The 24,537-nt window shown below is 37.8% G+C and overlaps 1 protein-coding gene across 1 annotated transcript in view; it reads left to right on the top strand.

Annotated features, from left to right (window-relative positions):
- Positions 1-24,537, top strand: part of BRIP1 (BRCA1 interacting DNA helicase 1) — a gene marked incomplete at its 5' end in the record, with an annotated part of 552,808 nt that overhangs the window by 522,976 nt on the left and 5,295 nt on the right. Inside the window, 3 exons of the mRNA XM_082245708.1 lie at positions 7,657-7,769; positions 11,952-12,031; positions 20,494-20,823. Coding sequence (XP_082101834.1) covers positions 7,657-7,769; positions 11,952-12,031; positions 20,494-20,823 — 523 coding nt within the window. The remainder of the gene's footprint in view (positions 1-7,656; positions 7,770-11,951; positions 12,032-20,493; positions 20,824-24,537) is intronic.

The following is a 24,537-nucleotide window of genomic DNA, read 5'->3' on the forward strand; positions in this document are numbered from 1 at the left end:
CACTTTGTAATGTGTGTAATGTAATCAATTAATTGGTTTAAAATATTTATTACACTATGATTTCTTTGGGCTGGATTTCTTTTTCTCTATTGGTACACCAAAGCAGCCTCCACACTCACCTTTTTTTGGTAATTTGGTGAACGCATGCTTATGGTATTGTAGAGGAATTCCCAAAAATACCCACTATATGTTACTTCCTGTCTGTCACCTACAGTACGCCTGATGTAGAAAGAAAAACCCTTTGATGAGCTGAATTAAACTTGGCTGCAGTGGATTACAAACTTAATGATAATTAGAGTTGATGAATTTGCATCTGCAGGCTCAACATTGGCATCACAGTGTGCATGCTCCCCATTTCCCATGTCCGGCATGTAAGAACAGCGATCATGTGACCTAGGAAGAAGCAGCAAAAAAAAAATGTACAAACAACACCATAAAGACTTGTATATAGATCCGTGGCTGATGGTTGTGTCCCATCCCTACATAGGGGCAGCTTTTTGTGGTTTAGTATCACTTTATTAGCTCACTGAATGTTTAACCTTGTTGCCCTGAGAGGACTACAGAAAAGTATGTAAGGTATAATGGAAAATTAAATATTGCATGAATATTTAAAGATAGAAAAAAAAATCTCCCTACCTACCTTTGGCACATGTTTGATTTCTTGAATTTTTTGTTTAGTAAAATGTCCACGTCGGTCCATGTAGTGAGCTGAAAGTTCTAAATTTTATCACATTTAGAGCTTAGCTTCACATACCAGATAAGATGAAGTTGTGTGGCCCTCTGGTCACTTCTTGTTCACTTTGAATTTCACTGTTACCTGAACTCCCATCAAAACAATAATTTTAAACTTGATTTTGTCTGGTGTAGTTTTTTTTTTTTTTATCTCTACTAGTAAATCACCATCTACAGCGATTACATGTTCCACTACTATGATGGATCAGACATATTTTTAGGGGCCTATTTTAGCAAGTATTTTTATCCAAGATTTACACAACTCTCTCTTTTAAGATTCACACAGGTAAAAACGTTAGTGTAATTCATCCACAATGTTCCTTATTATAACTAATGACACTGATGTGCGCCATTAATATCAAAAGTGCTTAAAATGATTCAGTGAATATAACTAAACAAATCCATAAATATATATCACAAAAAAGGTTCCAAAATAAAGTGCTACGTGCTTTCAATACATATGTATACACATTCATTAAAGTCCATATGTTTCAAGTAAAAAAGTGAGTGGAGTACTGGTGTGAAGAGGATTGTCTGATCCACGGGCTTGGTTAAAGCGCTGCAAACTTGCTTTTCTGGTGAGTGGAGACACAAAGGAGGGGAGCACAGAGCGCCCGAAGCACAGAACTCATATTGTTTGAAGCACTGAGCACTTTTTTACTTGAAACACATACACTTTAATGGATGTGTATGTATATATATATATATATATATATATATATATATATATATTGAAAGCACGTAGCACTTTATTTTGGAATTTTTTTTGTGAATATAAAAAAATATTAATAAAATATTTTTTATATTTATGAGTTTGTCTAGTTATAGTCACTGGATCACTTTAAACACTTTTGATATCAGCGCTGCACACCATTGTCATTAGTATTATTAGATTAATCTTTTTCAGGGCAATTTCAGTGCAGACAGCTAAAAAGCATACACCATAGCGCAAGGTCCCAATATACTATATGTTCCTTATTATGTCTGTTCTATGTCCTATGTTAATACATTGCTGGCGATACACAAATATATATATTAGTGATAATGGCACTTGTAGGAAGTTCTAAAATCTTTCAAACATGTTTTTTTACCTATTTTGTTAACTTTGATTGTTGTTCTAGTGCACCTTTAGGTTTATCTCTTGGCACATTCTACATCATATATTGTATATTTTTGTGTTTGTTTATTTTAGCTTGATTTAAACTCATTGGTTGATTGATTGTTGCATGTTCTATAGAAATATATTTCTAAACATAGCCTAGCATACAGCTGTCAAACTCAGTGTAATATTTTATAAGGACAGTACTGGCATTCTATCTATCTATCTGTCTGCCTGCCTGCCTGCCTGCCTGTCTGTTTGTCTATGTTTATATATGTATGTATATATATATATATATATATATATATATATATATATATATATATATATGTAGGAATGTATATATTTATACACACAGTCGGGTGTTTTCTTATATTCTCAATCTAGCAAAATTAAGTCTGGAATTTTACTTTTTCATTGCTTATTTCCAGCTTCCTCAGCCCTCAAATAACATATTATTTCTTCTGCCTATTTGATTGAAAGAATGAATGTTACAGATTGTTTGAAATGCAAGAAAAACAGAAAATAATATGCAAGTAAATAGTGTGTGAACACTATATATATATATATATACACACACACACACATATATATATAGGTTATTGTTCTAGTACACCTTTTAGGTTTATCTACTGGCACGTCCTACATCATGTATTGCACATGTTTATTGTTTTAATTTCAGCTTGATTAAGCTTATTGGTGGTTGAATTGATTCTTGCATGTTCTATAGAAATATATTTCTAAACATAGCCTAGCATACAGCTGTCAAGCTCAGTGTCATATTTTGTAAGGACAGTACTGACATTCCTCTGGGTGAACATTTTCCACCTTTCACTTTAAGAGTAAAATGTACAATTCTGCCACATCCTTTCTGTCTTATTGAGACGAGTATTACATCTGCAGAATCAAATTCAATTTACTGTCTGGCTTTGAAAGTTTGAATTTGTAAATTTGACAGGTCGTTTTGAAGGGCATAGGTACACCAAATAAAATTTTGTACCCCAACCCATGTTGAAAATTACCTGTCAGAATTAGTTAGAAGTCTTCTGTATTTTTCTTGAAGCGTGTCCCTTCATCTGTCAGTTTAAAAAGGTTAGCACAGTACAAAAGAGCAATCCACAAAAAAAAAAAAAAAAAAAAAGGTTTCTGGCACAGCCTTTTCTTCAAAAGACCATAAAACTCTACAGATTTCAAACTTTTACAGTCTTGGATTTGTAATGTTTGTCAAAACTTATTACTGTGCCAAGCTGCATTGTTAACTTTGTTGCCAGTGAAAGTGGGTTATTCTGGCAATTTAGTGCCTGATTGTACTTGCTCACTTCTGCAGCCATGCTAAAATGGGCTTATCAATCAGTGCTTGCTAAAAGAAATATCTTTTGGTAAGAAAGTAATCTTCATCTATCTATCTACTTATCTATCCACACATATATTTGTGTGTGTATGTATACTGTATATTTATACACACAGTCGGGTGTTTTCTTATATTCTCAGTCTAGCAAAATTGAGTCTGGATTTTTACTTTTTGCATTGCTTATTTCCAGCTTCCTCAGCCCTCGAATGGGCATATTTTTTCTTCTGCCTATTTGATTGAAAGAGTGAATGTTGATATTACAGATTGTTTGAAATGCAAGGAAAATAGAAATTAATATGCAAGTAAATAGTGTGTGAATGTGTGTATATTTATATATACACACACATATACAGTATCCCACAAAAGTGAGTACACCCCTCACATTTTTTGTAAATATTTTATTATATCTTTTCATGTGACAACACTGAGGAAATGACACTTTGCTACAATGTAAAGTAGTGAGTGTACAGCTTGTATAATAGTTTAAATTTGCTGTCCCCTCAAAATAACTCAATATACAACCATTAATGTCTAAACTGCTGGTAAGAAAAGTGAGTACACCATTCACATTTTTGAAAATATTTTATTATATCTTTTCATGTGACAACACTGAAGAAATTACACTGTGCTACAGTGTAAATTAGTGAGTGTACAGCGTGTATAATAGTTTAAATGTGCTGTCCCCTCAAAATAACTCAATATACAGCCATTAATATCTAAACTGCTGGCAAGAAAAGTGAGTACACCCCTAAGTGAAAATGTCCAAATTGGGCCCAAAGTGTCAATATTTTGTATGGCCACCATTATTTTCCAGCACTGCCTTAACCCTCTTGGGCATGGAGTTCACCAGAGCTTCACAGGCTGCCACTGGAGTCCTCTTCCACTCCTCCATGACGACATCACTGAGCTGGTGGGTGGTAGAGATTTTGTGCTCCTCCAACTTCCATTTGGGGATGCCCCATAGATGCCTAATAGGGTTTAGGTCTGGAGATATGCTTGGCCAGTCCATCACGTTTACCCTCAGCTTCTTTAGCAAGGCAGTGGTCGTCTTGGAGGTGTGTTTGGGGTCTTTATCATGTTGGAATACTGCCCTGCGGTAGAGTCTCCGAAGGGAGGGTATTATGCTCTGCTTCAGTATGTCACAGTACATGTTGGCATTCATGGTTCCCTCAATAAACTGTAGCTCTCCAGTGCTGGCAGCACTCATGCATCCCCAGACCATGACACTCCCACCACCATGCTTGACTGTAGACAAGACACACTTGTCTTTGTACTCCTCACCTGGTTGATGCCACACACGCTTGACACCATCTGAACCAAATAAGTTTATCTTGGTTTCAGCAGACCACAGAACATGGTTCCAGTAATCAATGTCCTTAGTCTGCTTGTCCTTCGCAAACTGTTTGCGGGCTTTCTTGTGCATCATCTTTAGAAGAAGCCTCCTTCTGAGACGACAGCCATGCAAACCAGTGCGCGGCATATGGTCTGAGAACTGATAGACTGACCCCCCACCCCTTCAACCTCTGCAGCAATCCTGGCAGCAGCTATTTCCCAAAGACAACCTCTGGATGTGACGCTGAGCATGTGCACTTAACTTCTTTGGTCAACCATGGCGAGGCCTGTTCTGAGTGGAACCTGTCCTGTTAAACCACTGTATGGTCTTGGTCACTGATGTGCAACTCAGTTTCAGAGTCTTGGCAAAGCCTAGGCCATCTTTATGTAGAGCAACAATTCTTTTTTTCAGATCCTCTGAGAGTTCTTGTCATAAGGTGCCATGTTGAACTTCCAGTGACCAGTATGAGAGAGTAAGAGTGATAGCACCAAATTTAACACACCTGCTCCCCATTCACACCATAGACCTTGTAACACTAATGAGTCACATGACACCGGGGAGGGAAAATGGCTAATTGGGCCCACTTTCGGCATTTTCACTTAGGGGTGTACTCACTTTTGTTGCCAGCAGTTTAGACAATATTGGCTGTGTGTTGAGTTATTTTGAGGGGACAGCAAATGTACACTGTTATACAAGCTGTACACTCACTACTTTACATTGTAGCAAAGTGTCATTTCCTCAGTGTTGTCACATGAAAAAATATAATAAAATATTTACAAAAATGTGAGGGGTGTACTCACTTTGGTGAGGTACTTTATATAGGTTACAGACACAATTGTATGTAATATTATTTTCTGTTTTCTCATGCGCACAAATACCAAGATAGATCAATAGATACCACTTAATTTACTTGTCAATAGTTTTCATTAGACCTTTTCCTTTATATAGAGGTGAATCATCTATTTTGAAAAGTGCCAGTCACCAGTAATATGTGGAGTCTTAAGGCAATCATTTCTGTGTCTAACTATGCTATTAGATTACACAGGCCATATGGCCTAATTTTTCTTCTAGGTTGTGCCAGTTGAGCAGCAATAACCCTACATCTGCATTTACAATTTATTTTAGAATTACCCAGATATCCTATGTACTTTGCATATTTGTTATGTAACTTTTTGTAAGTTAGAACCCCTTTTAAACCCTATGTAGCCACAATAAATTAGCTTTGTCTTTATTTCCAGGTATTTCCCACGTTTGCGTGCAGGTTAACATTATATCTTAAAAAATGAATACAAAAAGAAGACAGATTTTCTGGTTAATTTGTAGGTCATTTTACTGATTTAGCTTAAAACCACGCTAAAGCACTTCAATAGTACTATAAATTTGGTTTAATGATTTTATTCTGGATGTGTCGGATGATTTTGTGTAAAACTGGTGAAACAATAAGCTGTTTCATGCCATTCAGGTGTCACTTATTTACTTATTTTGTAAAAAAAAAAAAAAAGAACATCAACATAGGCAATAAAATGTACATCAGTTGGGGTTATCGGAGCCCGGTGTACCTTAATGTTTGGTCCTCACATGGTGGAAGCTCAACACACTCATGTATCACCGGCAAGCTTCACCTGAAGTCCCGTGACTCGACCTGTTATTATGTTCATGTTTCTTTTTTCGAATCTGTGACCATTGTGATAATTTTCTCTTCCTTATTATGCTACTACAATGTTTGTACCTAACCTTCTTGCAAAAATTCAATAAAAATTTGGTTATAAAAAAATGTACATCAGTAATATAACAAATTCTAAAACATCAAGGTGTGCAGTTTGTGCAGTAGCATAATATGTTGTTGAGTGTACAAACAGTGCAGTTATAAAACCAAGCACACAACGTGTCAGCTGCAAAAATGCCATGTTTCCAAATAACAAACAACTATAAAAACCAAAAAAAAAAAAAGAAAAATTAGGTGGAACAGTAAATCACTTATTGTGGGTGTGGTGTAGTACCTGAGGGATGAAAAATAGTAATAACTTGACAAAAGAGATAGAGTTCCATACGACTAGTGACCAAAATGGCCCTGGTGAATGCTAGAGATGACTAATTATGGAGTTTACTCCAACCCGATAGTCCACACTTTCTTAAATTTAGAAGAGCAGCCTTTATAAGCATGTGCCAGTTTCTTGTAGAGTAGTGACATAGTTGACCTTTATTTTTAACCAACTCATGAAAAATGACACCTGAAATGTCATTGGTTTTAATGGGCACCACCTTCACACTACTTTTAAATGATTTATTATTTCTTACATTCCTTGGTATAGAAGATTAGATTATAAAATGTATTCTTTATATGTACAGAATTTTGGCATGCCTTCTATCAAATAAGAATTAGATCAATTGTTATATCTGTGTCCTACAACTTTAATCCATTGATTATGTTTCACTCAGCTCTTTACACTGAAAGAATGGAGCCTGGTTCATTATTTATGTGCCATTTGCGTTCCTCAAGGAATACTTTTAACATACAAGTTTTATTCATTTGTAATGTGCTGCTTAAACTTCAGTGAGATGTTATGTTCATAGATGTAATTTCAGCTCCATTTTCTAAAATGCCGCAAAATAGATAAAAGAAATATCGATGTATGTGTGACATGTTCATTTAAATATTTGACATGCTACGAAAGTAGATTAGAGTGTCAACATGCAACAAAGAATAGTTTTAAAAAAAAAGTTCTCAGATCTTTTGAGTGCTAATAGAAAGTACATTACTGTGATGTTAAGTCTGCTTAGCTATTCCAAATAGTATGTGTAGCAGCCTTAGAATTTTATTAATATTACGTTCCTTGCAGCTAGGAAATATGCCAGTATAAACAAGCACCCCGTTCCGGATTGTAACTGAAGTTTCTGCTGGTCGTTTAACCCTTTATCTCAGGTGTCAGTAAAGTATTGCAGTGTACCAAATAAATTCTTGAATTTACCAACTGCAAACAATTACAATAAGTACATTTCTCTGTATTTACAGAGCATGCAGCAGCAAACATGGGCTTTCACTGATGTGTAGCAGGATTTTGCTATTGGTTTGTTTGTTGTAGCTGGTCTCATCAATGTGTTTGGCTTTACGTTTTTTTTTATTTATTTTTTTTATTTTAGGTTGAACTAAAAAGAAAGTATAATGATTACCATGCAAAGAGTAGAGGACTTTTGCCTGGAAGTCTGTGGTATGAAATACAAGCATACCGAGCCTTGAATCAAGCCTTGGGGAGGTAAGTAATAGTGTAATAAAAGTACATTTTTCTATTGAAGGTATATGCAGTTTTCTAATGGAAATTGGTTCACACATATATATTAGGAGTAAGATCAGTGCTCACAGGAAGATTTTTAAACAGCTAATATTTAAAGACAGAAATTGTACCTGTGATTAAAGGTAACTATCTATTATTTTTCACTATATACAACCTGCTAACATATTTTATGGCTCACCTCTGTCCTTGTAAGAAGCCAGCCTTATACAGACTATGTTCCTGATGAAAATTGACACAAGGACCCAACTGCTGTAGGCCAAATGTGAAAACCTTTTTTAATTTTGCTGACCACTGACACAAGTTATACATTATTCAGATCTATAGTTTGCTCTGAACAAAGCTTTTGTAATTGCTCCCTAAATATTCTAATAGGTCTGCAGAGCAGTTAATTAACTACCATATGAATGTATCCATGTGTAGCACAATATGTATTGGCTGACATAGGTGGTGGAAATTAGATTTTATTTTATGTAATTGCTTGGATCCTTTGTCACTTAAGCTGTACATAAAGGTCATATAGTAACTGTTCACTTTGAATAGAGTGTTTACCTTTGCATCTTGATACAGAACAGGAAGCAAGAGGAAATCTCTCCAAAATGAAAGTAAAAAATATCTTAGTTATCATTTCATCAAGTGTCATCACAGATGAACAATGCCTGTCCAGTGACAACTGTAGAGGTTCATTTTTCCCATCACTTTTTGTTCTAGTGGCCATGGTCACCAGGACAAACAGGGAGGGTGAATCTCCCCAGTGGAGATCTGAAAGAGGTTCAGACTGTTCACTCATCTATCCAAAGGTAGATATTTAATTCTATCCATCAAGGCTTCCAGTAGTGCATGTTTTCCAGTTCTCATTAGAATCTCACTTTGCAGTTGTGCTCATACCTTTAACAAAGAAATGATCTGAAGTAAATGCCTATTAATAACTCACAAAGCTTAACTATGGAGCTTTTTTGTAGAAATTGTTAAAAAAGAAAACATGGTTTGCTGGTTCTGATTAATAGGAAATCTATATTTTGCTTTATAAAAAGTACTTTGTTGGAAGTTTCATGCAAAGCTACACCTGTAGTACTTGCAAATATTCTCTTTAAACATATGTAAAAATCTATATCTATAAAGATAGATATTAAAACATTTACCTGTGCATATCATACCCTTGATACAATTACAAAGGAGCAAACCGTTTGAAGAATTTTTTCCCTCCATTTTAAAATGTTACACATGGCTCTAACCTAAAAAGTGATATTTATGTGGAAGACATTTGTGCCCCTTTTACTGCCTGTGTTGTGCCTCTAAATGATGGGAGCACAAATGCTTGATGTTCCCAGCGATTTGCCTCTATTTATCCGATTTCTGTAAAAACATGGTAGCTACAGCAGGCACAGAGTATGCCTCTCACCGGCCCCCAATTAAAACAGACAAATTATTAAGGGACTGGTTTAGTAGCTAAGCCAGTGTGCATATTAGCAGGCATACCATCTAATACTGCGGCATAGTTGTTGAGAGATTTTACTTAGACATCTGAGCAGCTCTTCTTTCAGAATCTACAAAAAAAAAAAAAAATATGTTGTCTAAACTAAAAATTAATCTTTAAAACACTAGAAGTTAATTAAAACAGGTCTATATCTACAAAGCACCCTGAAAATATTAGTAAAGGGTGCCACTATTCTATTTTTTATTTAGAAACTTGTTTTCAATCCACTGAAAAAGTAAATGTATTTATACATTTTAGCTTTACACAAGGCAACCTTTATCATGTTTTCTCCTACAGTTCATTTTTGAGCAATAGTTAGATTTGTTTTTTATCTCAATCAACTTTATAGATCTTACCTTTTCAATGTTCTTGTGTTCACGGCAGAGACCTGCAGTTGTTTCTGTTATTTTTATAAGCCTTTTTCAAACTGGTTGGGTGAAGACTAATACACATTTGCGGATTTACTAAAAAGATAGTAGTTTATTTGAAACATGAACAAGTCATGACCTTTCAGTTTACTTTTCAAGCCTAAACATGCAGCAGTTTTGTCACATATTTCTATCACACAAGCCTAATACCGTGAATAAGATTTGGTTGCGAACTATCAGTTTTTTTGGAAGAGAGACCCATGAAATCTGCAGTGACTACAGACACTAGATGGCAGCCGACCAGGCTTGCACAATCCGCCCACTGAAAAATCATTGTACAAACATGATTTTATTGGATAAATGTTCATTGTTAGGGTGCTCAGGTGTCTGCTTGTCTTGGTAGGAATCAATAGTGATCAGAAATCTATCCTTGGCAATCATATCTTCATTGGAGCAAACTGGGCACTAGAAAGCGCTTACCAATGTACGATCATTCCCCAATCCAACTGTAAATGACTGGATCAGGTGAATGTTCTCTTTTCCTGTAAGCACCCCAGTTCTTGTATACTTCAAATACAAAGTAGGGAGGTTTTGTCGTTTTTTAAAACTGTGCTGCTATAGTTTGCTCAGCAGTGTGGAATAATTGATTTAGTTTAGTTTTTTTTTTTTTTGTTTGTTTTTTAAGACCATGTTGAATTAGTAATTGTACAGCTAATTTATAGGATGTTTTCTAAAATCTCTTTTATAGTGATGCCAATCAGAATAGGTGCAATATACAGCGTTGTCATGGAAAGAAATACATGTGTGTATCCCATTTAAGCTATAAATCCACTATGGAAAAATATATTTACAGGACAGATAATACACATAGTACATTTGGTGCTCCTAATTGCAAAAATAATACATAAAACTTTTCAAAATTATACAATAGTGAAAAAAAAAAATTGTCACCAGATATACTTTTAAAATTCCTTATCAGTGCTTGGATAGCATACAAAGAATAAAGCGTGTTAATCCTGTGGATTAATACCCATGAAGTCATTTTATTTTTAATCCAGTACAACTCATTACATTTCTTTATATCTTGTTTTTATTTATAGTAGCATGTTCTCATTTTGGGTCTTCCTGAACAAGTTACTTGCAGCCATATGTTTTGATATTGGTGCGATTAAAAAAAGGAATAAATATTTATTTGTCCTCCACTCTGTAAAACATCACGTAAATGCCATGAACAGGAAAAGAAAGTCACTAAAGACAAGTGACCTTTCAGTCGAAGAAATCCTTCACCAAAATATGATATATGCTGACAGTGACTGAAAATGGTCACATTTTGGGAGGAAAATGTCTACAGAAATTTATGGCAATAGAAGCAGAAAAGGCTTGAATCTGGCACTTTTCTGATAATCCCAGAATGCTCTGCCATGCAGAAACTGCGTGACAAATCAAAAGTTTTTGCTGGATACTTTTCTCTGAAGAAGTTGCATTTTCACTATTTGGGCAATATACATAATATGCATAATTATAATTATGTACATAATATGACATAATATACATGTTGATATTGCAGAGATACCGTGACATGTGCTAGCTTTAGGTGTTTGCTTATACTGTCCATTCTAATTATATGGTCTTTGTAAACAAATATAGGGTAAAAAAAAATAGTTGCCACGTATGTTATGATTGGATACTGCAGAGGCATTTGTATCCATAAGATATATTTCTAAAGCAAACTGTCTTCTGATTTGTAACTAAGGGATGAAACAGTTTGATTATCAATAAAATACCATTTATAGCAAGCTGTTCCGCATAAATTTATTGCTACATGCTATCAAATATAATCATCATGTGGTGCTTTGCATGGAATTTGTCAAAGCCGTCCTTGCTTGTTTAATGCAAACCAATTACTTGCAGGCAGTGAGAAGCCATGGTGTTCTCATCACATAAATTCATGGCATTTAGCTGCTCTCTGTGTCAGTAAACGAAGCCCTTTTACTGCCTAAAAAAATATAGCTGTTCAGTCTTTTTTAGAACAGCTACAGCATCAGTAACCTGTTGCTTCTTGAGGTTAAAACTGTGCCATAGCATCAAAAGCCAAGATTGTTGGATTGAGTTTAAGCAATGATGACATTTTTTATGCATTGCGGCATGGGTGAATTTTCATGTTGTTGCTAAAAATGAAAAGCACCTTTAGCCATTTATTTATTTATTATACATATTCTAATTGTTGTGTTTGGTTAACATCTAATAATATAAAGTTGTTATTTTTCAGGGTTTAATCTTGTTTTTTCTTATTTTTAACAGGTGTATCCGCCATAAGAATGATTGGGGTGCCCTCATATTAGTAGATGACCGTTTCAGAAATAACCAAAAATATATAACTGGTGAGGATAAATCATCTGCATAGCCACTTACTGTATGTGTTTTAGGATCAGCCATGGCTATTTAACATAATTTCTTACTGCGTTAGACTGTTGAAAAGGCAAAAAGCTGCAGATTTGTTTCCCATATATTGTCACCTAGAATCGGTTGGAGCTGCAAAAGGCCCCTGTGCAAGGGAACGATGTGGATTCTACCCCTATGATCGCCATGTTTTTCAGCCACATATATGCATTCACTCTAACTGTGTTTGGACCTGCTATTCTTCTCCATCAGAATATCACGGCTCATTAATTATGTACCTGCAAGAGCAGCAAGCCCTAGTTTATACTCAGTCCCCTATCACGTACCACTAACCGAGCAGTACCACCCACGGAATGCAAACAAATCAAGTGAATAGGGCCCCACTGCTGCATGTGGTTTTGGTCCAGGGTTTTAATGGTTAAAACAGGCGGTGAGGAGGCGACCATGCCTCCTCACTGCCTGTCAAATGAATTATAATAAACAATGCACTGCAGATTGCCCTTCAAAGGGCTGCCACATGTGTAAACAAGCCCTCATGCTTTGCTGATATTTAGTACTTCTTCAGGGAAGTTTAGATGATCAGCAGTCTATTCTGAACAACTGGGTCTGTTTCTCACTACCATCCTGAGAGTCCTTCTGTTTCTTTGTGGGCCGGAGGTTGCACAGGCACAATGTCTAACTATTCTCTTATATAATGTCATTACATGTTTATTAAAGGAAAAATCGCAGTAATCAAAACATAGCTAGACAATTCCTTTTAAGTTTGAAGTTTTGTAGATCCCTACAAAAGGACTGGGTCTTCTTGTTGGCCTAATGACTCAATCTATTCAAAATACGATTTTAGTTACTGCCGGATTTTAATGGTAATCGGCTGATTTATTTTCACTTGGGAACATAAGCAGTGAGACCTTGCTTATATAATCTCTCTGTTTGCTCCTCCTGTCCACGTACCCTATTTTATTCTTTGTTATGTAAGCCTACAAATAGAGTTGCATTTTCTGATAAAAGCTGTGCAGACCTGGCAACTGAAATATAGTTGCAAAATAATTACTTTATTGCAAAACTAGCCAAAACAATTAAAGCAAACACCAAAAGGAACCTGTATACACCTATTTTATCTTCCTGATTTACACTTTCTGCATCCTCAGCAGAGTGAATCTAAAAATCTGTACCTAACACAGGGATGCATTGCAGGGGCATGTAAGAACGTTAGCTTCTGTGCTTGGAGCTAATACATGCATATTGTGCACCCAAGGAGAAATAATGGTTTTATATGTTTTTTTTTTTTTTTTTTAAGGTCAGCTTTACAAATGTGTTACTAGTGCAGGTTCACTTTAAGTGTTTTGGACATTTGTAAAACATTTTCTTACAATACTTTAAAATAGGTTTAGTGCTTTACATACTTTAGTATGTAAAACTTTGAGAGAGAAGACAATGCCTGTTTCTCCTGTAATAACCATGCTGAAAAGGAATACATGCAACCTGCTGGTTGGTATGGACAGTGCTAGTGCTATTAAGTAATTAATGAGGTCCACCTGTTCTCATACATTTTATGTCGATAGGCTTTGATTTGATATTGTACCTCAATCTTCATGTGCACTTTGACATTATTGTACAATTACTGATAACCAATTTAAAACACTTGTATTGCCTTCTAGATGCAATGCCTGTATTTAGTAAATTGCCTCAGCTAAGATTTTTTTAGTAGTTTTATTTAATAAAACAGCACTGTTTTGGCAAATCTGTAAAATATTCAATGCTGCAGCCAAGGATTTCTTACAAATGGGGAAGTAATGAGAAGGAAACAATAGGAAATAACTTACAAAGTTGAAATTGGTAATAAACAACCAGCAGGGGGAGCTCAGATTCCATAAAAGAAAGAAACTATAGACACCAAATGTCTCCAAATAGAATTGAAGTCATTCGTTATCACGCCTGAGATACATGTGGCTTTACATATGATAAAATTGATCAAGTAAGTTGAAATAGGTCATTTTTGTCTGTTTACTAATAAGTATCCATCTAAATTGATTCACTGCATTCATTTATTGTGACTTAATGCATTGGTGTTTATATCTGTGTGAATATTTCACAGTAGTTTGTTAATTTAATGCATTAGATGAAGAAATGCATGTTATATTTTCAGTAGTTAATTCTTCAACTTTGACCAAGATTTTTAAAATATTTACTAAGGGCCAGGTACACAGGATTCCAGTGCAGTTCTTTTGAAAGCCCAATTCATTTGAATGGGCTGCAAAACGCATTGGACCATGAAAGAAACCATGCAAGCGCAACCTTTTCAAACCGTATATGAGTTTTGGTGCTCATAAATGCACTGCATTTGAGATCTGCATTTGGGGTGCCATTAACAATACATTAGCACCCTTATGTAGATTACAAGGACAGCGTGTTCACCTGCGGTGCCAGAAACGCATATGGAAAGCGCATTTCCTGCACTGCATTCTGGTGTAGACCGGCCTTCAAAGTAATGTTTCCAGACTTATGAATCAGCCCTTACAGTAGGTAATGGCATAATTAGACCAAGTTAAAAACATGCTAGCCAAAGATAGTCCAAAAAAATGATAGATATATATATATATATATACACTTACCGGACACTATTGGCCGGTAAGCCTTGCTAGTCTTGGGTTGGACCCCCTTTTTCCTTCAGAACTGCCTTAATTCTTCGTGGCATAGATTTAACAAGGTGTTGGAAACATTCCTCAGATATTTTGGCCCATATTGACATGATAGCATCACGCAGTTGCTGCAGATTTATGAGCTGCACATCCATGATGCGAATCTCCCATTCATCCACATCCCAAAGGTGCTCTATTGGATTGAGATCTGGTGACTGTGGAGGCCATTGGAGTATAGCGAACATATTGTCTTGTTAAAGAAACCAGTGGTGAGATGATTTGAGCTTTGTGACATGGTGCATTATCCTGCTAAAAGTAGCCATCAGAAGATGGGTACACTGTAGTTATAAAGGGATGGACATGGTCAGCAGCAATGCTCAGGTAGGCAATGGTGTTTAAACAATGCTCAATTGGTACTAAGAAGCCCAAAGTGTGCCAAGGAAATACCCCCATACCATTACACCACCACCAGCCTGAACCATCGTTACAAGGCAGGCAAGGATCCATGCTTTCATGTTGTTTACACCAAATTCTGACCCTGCCATCTTAATGTCCCAGCTGAAATTGAGACTCATCAGACCATGCAATGTTTTTTCCAATCTTCTGTTGCCTAATTATGGTGAGCCTGTGCAAATTGTAGCCTCTGTTTCCTGTTTTTAGCTGACAGGAGTGTCACCCGGCATGGTCTTCTGCTGCTGTAGCCCATTTGCTTCAATGATTGATGTGTTGTGCGTTTAGAGATGGTATTCTGCATACCTTGGTTGTAACATGTGGAAATACTCCAAGACCAGCCCATCTGGCACCAACAACAATGCCACATTTAAAGGCACATAAATCCTGTTTCTTCCAAATTCTGATGCTCGGTTTGAACTTCAGCAAGTTGTCTTTATCACGTCTAAATTCATTGAGTTGCATGTGATTGGCTGATTAGCAATTTGTGTTACCAAGCAATTGAACATGTGTACCTAATAAAGTGGTCTAAGAGTGTATATCATACATGGTTGTGTGTTGATGTATTTTGAGGGGACAGCAAATTTACACTGTTATACAAGCTGTACACTCCCTACTATACATTGTAACAAAGTGTAATTTCCTCAGTGTTGTCACATGAAAAGATACAGTATCTCACAAAAGTCAGTACACACCTCACATTTTTGTAAATATTTTATTATATCTTTACATGTGACAACACTGAAGAAATGACACTTTGCTACAATGTAAAGTAGTGAGTGTACAGCTTGTATAACAGTGTAAATTTGCTGTCCCCTCAAAATAACTCAACACATAGCCATTAATGTCTAAACTGCAACAAACAGACTGAGTGCTAACATCATCCAGTGACTGGACTGTCATGCTCTACAATCTCTTTTATGCCATTCAGTGTTGTGGAAGCACCTTCCGCCACTTCTCCTGACTGCGAGAGACCTGTGGCTCTATCTTTGGTTCATCTTTACTGCCCTCCTACAGTGACCTTGTCACTCCTGATTGCCTGAACCTCTTCTGCTACCAGCAAGCTAGTATGTGAGTTTTTAAGGCTTAGCCTTGTACGCTTGGCTTTGTTGCCCCTGCTTTGCAGAGCAAAGTCCTAAACACATTGGAAACATGTGCTGCTTGCATTGCACTTAATGAAGAGCTTTATGGCATCCTGGAGTTTTGCCCTCTATTTGATTCTATTCTACACTTAGAGTCATCTCTAGTTTCGTGACCCTGTTGTGGTGCTACCACAGGAGCATTACACCACGGGATTTTCGGGTGTAAATTGTTACTTTGATTACTGACTCTGCAGAACCCCTATTAGATCTGCTTGTCGCATGAGCAATCTTTGAGCCTTCAGCCACTGACACTTTTGCAGAGTTTACTAGGTCCTTAAAGTACAACACAACACCTGAGGAGTCGCAGGTCTCTGTTATTACTCTCAAACTTAGTGACTATCCTGGCTCTTACTGGATTTACAGAATTTTTTAATTTGAGGATCAGCCTGCAGTGTTTTCTTGGCTCATTTTGGGACCCTAAGACCACCAGGACCTTTCAGGTACACATCCTTAATAAAGACTGCAAAAATCCTAACAAGCTGTTTACTCCACTTAAATGACTGGCAGTGCTGTACCCATTTGAGAACTTTTTTAAAAAATGAAAACATGGAGAAAAGCCAGCACCAATGTTCTAAAAATGACCGTTGACGAAAGTCTCATATAAGCAAAAAAAAAAGGAGAAACAGCATTTTGAGAATATACAGACCCTCTTTCTCAAGGAGATAGAGATGACTGGAACTGCATATACACACAATATACTAATCACCATAATCAGAAACAAGTGTGGTCAGCCTGGATGTCTGATTTAAGGTTCCAATGCACATCTGACAAAAATGTAGCTGGAGCCATTCAGCCCTTGCAAAGGTTCAGCTGGGTCCCAGACCTTCAGAAGTCAGTACTGGAACCTGTTTATCACTTGGAATATCTGGGTCTTAGACTAGACACCGCTTAAGCCAAAGTTTTTCTTCTCAAGTAGAAACTTAAAAAACCCTTCCCGGTGTCATATTATGCAGTCAAGGAGTTTCCCAACTCCATCTGCATGATGCTGATGGCAGTATCTTTTTTGGCAGTCCTGTTTTCCCAGTTCCATTTCAGACCCCTACAACACAGCACCCTGTCATTGTGGGACAAGTCAGTTTACACCCTAACAGAAAGGATCCTGTCCTGGGCAGCTGTTCACATTCCAGCCTTGTACGCTATTTACATCTGAGGCAAGGACATTTGGCAGGCAGACTTTTTCTGTCAACAATGCCTGGATCTAGGGGGTTGAATCCTACACCCAAAGTTGTTAAAGGACCTTTGCCACAGGTGAGAGAAACCCAGTTATGGACCTCCAAGCCTCCGAGTTCAACAACAAACTGGACAGTTTTGTCTCAAGGTATATGGATCCTCTAACGGCAGCAGCAGATGCTTTGGTGGCTTAATGGGATCAGGACAACCTTGACCTACTTCTTTCTGCCTGTGAAAAACTGTCCTTGTCTGCTTGGCAGAATTGATATGGAGAGCATTCAGGTGATCCCGGACAGCCTAGTCATCACAATTGGTACTAAGAAGCCCAAAGTGTGGCAAGAAAATATCGCCATACCATTACACCAAGTCGTCACGATCTTCTGTCCCAAGGATCGGTTTGCTATCGTGATTCACAGTTGTTGACAGTGTGGCTAATGCAGCCATCCCTCAGGACTTGGGCTTTATCTCTGAATCGGTGATTCGCTTGGTTGCAAAGATAGGCTTGTAACACCATTTGACTGCATGTCATCAAGGGTCAGATATTGACACTTATGAGCTTGTTCCATAGACCAAGAGCTTCCCATTCTTTGATTAAGGCTTTTGTACAGATTATCTCTCATGGTGCTCATGTCTCTCAAGTAGCTTCCATATGTGCACTCCTCAATGACTTCATGGTATCTGAATTTGGTTCTCTCTTTACTGCAGAAACTGACTTTTGAACCTGTTTGGTATAGTTCCCTTTCCACTGTCACTCACAAGGTTGCTTTCCTTGTTGCCATCACATTGATGAGGTGAGCGTCTGAGCTGGTGGCTTTATCCTGTTAAAGTGGTTGTAAACTTAAATCTTTGACTATAGGTACTGTATATATATCCTAAATGTGCACCGTTTAGGAGATATTTACTATATATGCAGCCGATGACATCATCATCGGCATATGCGCTCTGAAGGAAAGGCCACCCGGGCGGTTCCTTTCGAATCCTGTGCCGAACACTGGCTCCTCCACGCATGTGCGGGAGTGACGTCATCGCAGTTTTGGCCAGTCACACAGCTAGAGTCCATGGACCCGGAAGGAAGACAGGTGGAGATGAAAGCGGCCTCCAGTGATGATGGCGTGTCATTGGAAGGCTTTGTTTTCAGGTAAGTTTCACATAATGTGCTAGTATGCAATGCATACTAGCACATTATGGCTTTACCTTGCAAATCAGAAAAAATAAAAGGCACCCAGCGGTTTACAACTGCTTTAAGAACCCTTTATAGTGTAGCCTTAGAGCCGCTTCCTTTCCTAAGGTGCTTTTGACCTTTCACCTAAACCAGGAAATTGTTCTTCCATCCCTCTGTCCAGTTTCATTTCATCAGATGATCTACCTTCATTGCCTGGCTGCAGTTTTGTGTTGTGCATGTCTACCTTGCAAGACCGACTCTCTCTTTACCATTGTTGATGGTCCGGGTAAGGGGAACCTGCTTCAAGTGCCTCCATTTCTGAGTGGCTCAGATCATCATCCAAGCTTATGGTCTTAAGGATCCAATTTCACCCTACCCTGTCAAGGTGCACTGTTAGGTCTGCAAGTTTTTTTTTGGGCTTCCCAGCATAAGGCCCCTTTTCACACAAGGGAGACCGTTGGCGGACTCCGTTTATCTCAGCGGGGGATCGATCCGCTGTCAGGTCCCTGCTGTTCTCTATGGGGGGGAATCGGATGGGAACGGACCGCCTGTCCGTTCTCATCCGATCCGCTGGACGGATGGAAAATTGGGTTTCTATCCGTCCAGATTTGACGGAGCAGATAGGATCGGATGTCAGCGGACATGTCTCATAGAGATGCATGGGGCATCCGTTCAGATCCGCCTGAAAAACTGACTGTTTTCCAGATTTTTTTCCAGATTTTCAGGGCTACCACCTGGTATGCTGTTCACAAGTTCTCCAAATTCTTCAAGGTGGATGTTCAGACCTCATCTGAAGCCAGATTCAGGTGTATGGTCCTTCATGTGGTTCTTTGAGCTAAAGGCAATCCCCAGTTCCTTTTCTTTTTTTTTTCTGTTTGTGGGCCTGTTAGTGTTTTGTTGCTGCTGCCCACCCCTCAGTTGGACTATTTTTGGACATCCCAACAGTCTCTGGATTTCTGTGTTCTTTAGTGAAGGAGGATGTCTATGATCATGCTCTTGGTACTACTTTTCCACATAAGTGAGATATGTTGGGAATTTGAGCGCCATTCTAGGCTGGCCACAATTTTTTTGTTTGTCCTGTAGCCAGCAATATAACCCAACAAGCTCTGAATCACTGTGTTACTAAATTAACGTCAAGAAATGGATTCAATGATTTTCTACTTATACCAAAACCTCTGCACATTACATTACAGGTAAATGGTTAAAAAGGGCCTTGCTATTGTGTTTAGTATTGAGTCCTGGATCTGTTAGAGCCAACCTGACTTAAAACCAAATGTTTGGAGAAGGCTGACCTGTCAGTAATTTCATATTGGCTGCTGCTGGAGTTGTGGTTGGTGCAAGAAACTATAGCTTTCAATATGTTTTTGAAGCCTTGGTAGTTATGCACTGAAAAACCAAGACTGCTTACCTTTCAAACTTTGTAGAAGGAGGGTTTTTGCTTAAAAAAATGAAAGCCTCCTTTATTTTCTGGTAACATGAAAGTGAATTGTTTGTATAAGGCAGTGTATGTATATGTTTTGGGGAAAAAAAAAACAGGTTTATTTCAATCTTATAGTCACAATAACTGTGGTTAACCAAGGCCTGTCACATACAGTACAATACAATATTCACTGTTTAGTGTATAACCATGTTAAACTACATAGGTAACGCATTACACATATAAATACTCACTGACCTATCTACAATGGAGTGTGTGCCAATATATTTATTTGATGTATACAAATTAATGAATTATATTGTTTATGTAGGATTATTAACACATATACCATTGTTTTTGCTTTTTATAAAAAACACATTATTAAATGTTTTTGTTTGGTGACTGAGGAACATAGTGTTGTATATGTGTTTGGTGTGCTTTAAAAGCATTTCTTTTTCCTCAGGATTATCAAAATGGGTACGGCAGTTGGCACAGCACCACTCGAACTTTAATAGCGCTATAGAGTCTCTCGCTGAGTTTTCTAAGAACCAGCAGCAAAGAGTTCAAAAATCAAGTTTGTCCACCAGTGAAGTTCCTCAAACACCTTCCTTCTCCTCCAGAGATGATTACCCCAGTGCCTCATTGTTGGAACTTACTGTCCACCCCTCTGAGAGTGTTTTAGAACATACACAAGTGACTGTTACAGCACCTGATCCTTCATCATCTGTGATTACAGTTGTATCTTGTTCAGATGACTCCGATTCTGGTGAAGACACTATGCACACAAAAAATTGTAAGTAAACAGTACATATATGTGTGTGTTTGGTAAACCGCATGCTTTAACCACTTTACCACTGGAGGATTTTGCTGTCTTACGTCCAGGCCACTTTTTGCGATTCGGCACTGTGCGACTTTAACTGACAATTGCGCAGTCATGCAACGCCGTACCCAAACAAAATTTACGTCCTTTTTTTCCCACAAACAGAGCTTTCTTTTGGTAGTATTTGATCACCTCTGCGCTTTTTATTTTTTGCGATATTAATAAAAAAATGCGAAAAGTTTGAAAAAATAATAATATTTTTCTACTTTGACAGTTAATAAATATCCAATATATTCAATTTTTGTCATATATTTAGGCCAAAATGTATTTAGCTACATGTCTTTGACAAAAAAACTCTCAATGAGTGTATTTTTAACTGCTTTATGACCGGAAGGTTTTACCCCATTCCTGACCAGGCCATATTTTGCGATTCGGCACTGCGTTATTTTAACGGACAATTGCGTGGTCATGCAACGCTGTACCCAAATTAAATGTATGTCCTTTTTTTTTCCCACAAATAGAGCTTTCTTTTGGTGGTATTTGATCACCTGTGCGATTTTTACTTTTTGCGCTATAAACAAAAAACAGCAACAATTTTAAAAAAATAACAATTTTTCCACATTTTTATATATGAAATTCCCCCCAAAAAAATGTAAAAATCAAAATTTTTTAACATTTTAGGTCAATTTGTTTTCTGCTACATATTTTTGGTAAAAAAAAATCGCAATAAGCGTATTTTGATTGGTTTGCGCAAAAGTTATTGCGTTTATTAACTAAGGGAAAGATTTCTGTCATTTTTATTGTTTTTTTTTAACGAGTAATGGCGGCGATCTGCGATTCTTTTTTTTGCGGGACTGCAACATTGCGGCAGACAGATCTGACCCTTGACTGACATTTTTGACACTTTTGGGGGTACCAGTGACATTACTACAGTAATCAGTGCTATACATATGCACTGTTACTGTAAAAATGACACTGGCAGGGAAGGGGTTAATTTTTATTGGAGAGGAAGGGGTTAATATATGCCTGGTGCTTACTGACGTGTGTGGGGGGAGGTGACTGAGTGACACAGGGACAGATCGCAGGTTCAGCTATGCTGAACTAGATCCCCGACGATCGTGGAAGAGAAACGGTGTTCACCGCCGCTCCTCCCCATGCCCGACTCCCGCTGTAACTGAGTCGCGCGGGCCGCCGAGAGAGGGGATTGTCTGGTGACGTAGGTCTACATCGCCAGACGATAATGAACCACTTTGCCGCAGTCGCGCGGGCCACCGAGAGAGGGGATTGTCTGGTGACGTACGTCTACATCGCCAGACGATAACGAACCACTTTGCCGCAGTACAGTCAACGTGACTGGTCAGCAAGTGGTTAAGTTGAACACCTGGTAAACCGCTACTGTACGTACACAGATGAAATACATATATGGGAGTTGTTTCAGTTGCCAAAAGATTTGTATTGATTTGTCCCAAGCACAGTCCAATCATCTCATAGATTTGAGTGCTGTTGTGCAGGGGATTAGAAAAAGCTAAAATTAAGTCTAATCGGATATTTATAGTAGTTAATACATAACTGTATATACTGTATATTTATAATTACTTCTGCCCAGGGTTGCAATTTAACCACCTGAATACTGGGCACTTCCACCCCCTTCCTGCCCAGGCCAAATTTCATCTTTCAGTGCTGTGAGCTCTGAATAAGAGTTACTCAGTCATGCAACACTGTACCCAAATTACATTTTTATCATTTTTCTCATACAAATAAAGCTTTCTTTTGGTGGTATTTAATTACCAGTTTTTTTATTGTTTGCACTACAAATGAAAACATTTTTGAAAAGAAATACTTTTTTTCTTAGTTTCTGTTATACAATTTTGCAAATAAGTAATTTTACTTTTATAAATTTTGACCAAAATTTATACTGCTACATTTCTTTGATGAAAATAGCCCAAATCAGTGTATATTTTTTGGTCTGTGTGAAACTTCTAGATTCTACAAGCTATGGTGCCAATCATTGAAAATTGATCACATCTCGTACATGCCTTGCTCTGATGTATGTTTATACTTTTTCCTTAATTCAAATTTTTGTACAAGAAAATTGATCACACCTGATGTACTGACGGTCTATCTCATTTCTTGAGGCCCTACCATGCCAAGACAGTACAAATATTCCCCAAATTACCCCTTTTTGGAAAATAGACAGTCCAAGGTATTTAGTAAGAGGCATAGCAAGTTTTGAAGTTGTAATTTTTTCCCACAATTCTTTGGAATATTAGGAAATTATCCACTTTAAAGGAGTTGTAAAGCCAGACGTTTTTTTTATCTTAATGCAATAATGTATTAGGATAAAAAGCCATCTGTGTGTAGCAGCCTCCCCAGCACCCACTAATACTTACCTGAGCCCATCTCGATTCAGCGATGTCCACAAGTCCCTCAGCCGTCCTGGACTCTCCCTCTTTATTGGCTGAGACACAGCCATGGCACCATTGGCTCCCGCGGCTGTCAATCAAAGTCAGTTTGCAGAAACAATCTAATACACATTTGTGAAATGGCTCCAAACTTCAATATTTAAAAATCTCCATAGGCGATGTTTTATAAGCCTTTATTGGTTACCAGTTTAGTGTTACCCAGGAGGTCTGGTGCTGGAATTATTTCCCTTGCTCGGATGTTCGCTGCGATACCTCACATTTGTGGTGCAATCGCCGTATACACGTGAGTACGGAACCAATGTGTGCGTTCGCCTTTGCATAGGGGGCAGGTGGCGCTTTTCATTTTTTATTTATTGGTGAGACGCTGGTACACTAACAGATGTTTTTGGACACTATGACTGATGTTGATCGTCCGCTGGCAGGCTCTTATAGATGTTGATGTCACAATAGAACACTATTGCAGATGTTTTGTGCAGTGGTACAAATGTTGATGGTATACTGACAGATGTTTTTGTGTACTGGTACAGATGTTCAAGGGGACACTGACATGTTTTGTGCACTGGTACAGGTGTTCATGGGGACACTGTGACAGATGTTTTGTGCACTGGTACAGGTTTTCATGGGGACACTGTGACAGATGTTTTGTGCACTGGTACAGGTTTTCATGGGGACACTGTGACAGATGTTTTGTGCACTGGTACAGGTGTTCAGTGCAGTCTGTGCGATCTGAGCTCATTGGGGAAAACTCACATTTCTCTGTTTACACTGTGAAGGTTGTGATTAAACACAGCCATCACATGTTCGGGAGGGTCAGTCATAGTGCCCATATCCCGATCTGTGCTTGGCTGTGTAAGAAGATCACAGCTATCACAGGATTGCTCCGCTGCACGCCCTCTCCTTCTCAGTGGCGTAACGGTACGTCGGCTTAGAACAACAAAGCTCCCACCCCGCCGCTTATGTACAGTGGGCAGGTGGAAGTGGTTAAAGAACGAATAAACATGTTTGTGTTGTGTAAAATGGTTTTCTTTATTTGAACATCAGAATCTTTTTTAAATAAAAATAAGGGAACTATTGTGTGTGTGTGTGTGTGTGTGTGTGGCAATACATTTCAACACATTACTACAAATTAAATGTTTTTTTTTTTTATCTATAGATTGTGTAGGGAAGTTGTAAAACATGTCAGAATTGAAAAGCTGTCTATGTCTCTGCTAGGGAGATTCAGTCTCTCTGTTTACACTGGTGGCATTGTCAACAGGACTAAAAA

This window comes from Pelophylax lessonae, assembly GCF_965119305.1.
Source record: "Pelophylax lessonae genome assembly, chromosome: 2".
Taxonomy (NCBI): domain Eukaryota; kingdom Metazoa; phylum Chordata; class Amphibia; order Anura; family Ranidae; genus Pelophylax; species Pelophylax lessonae.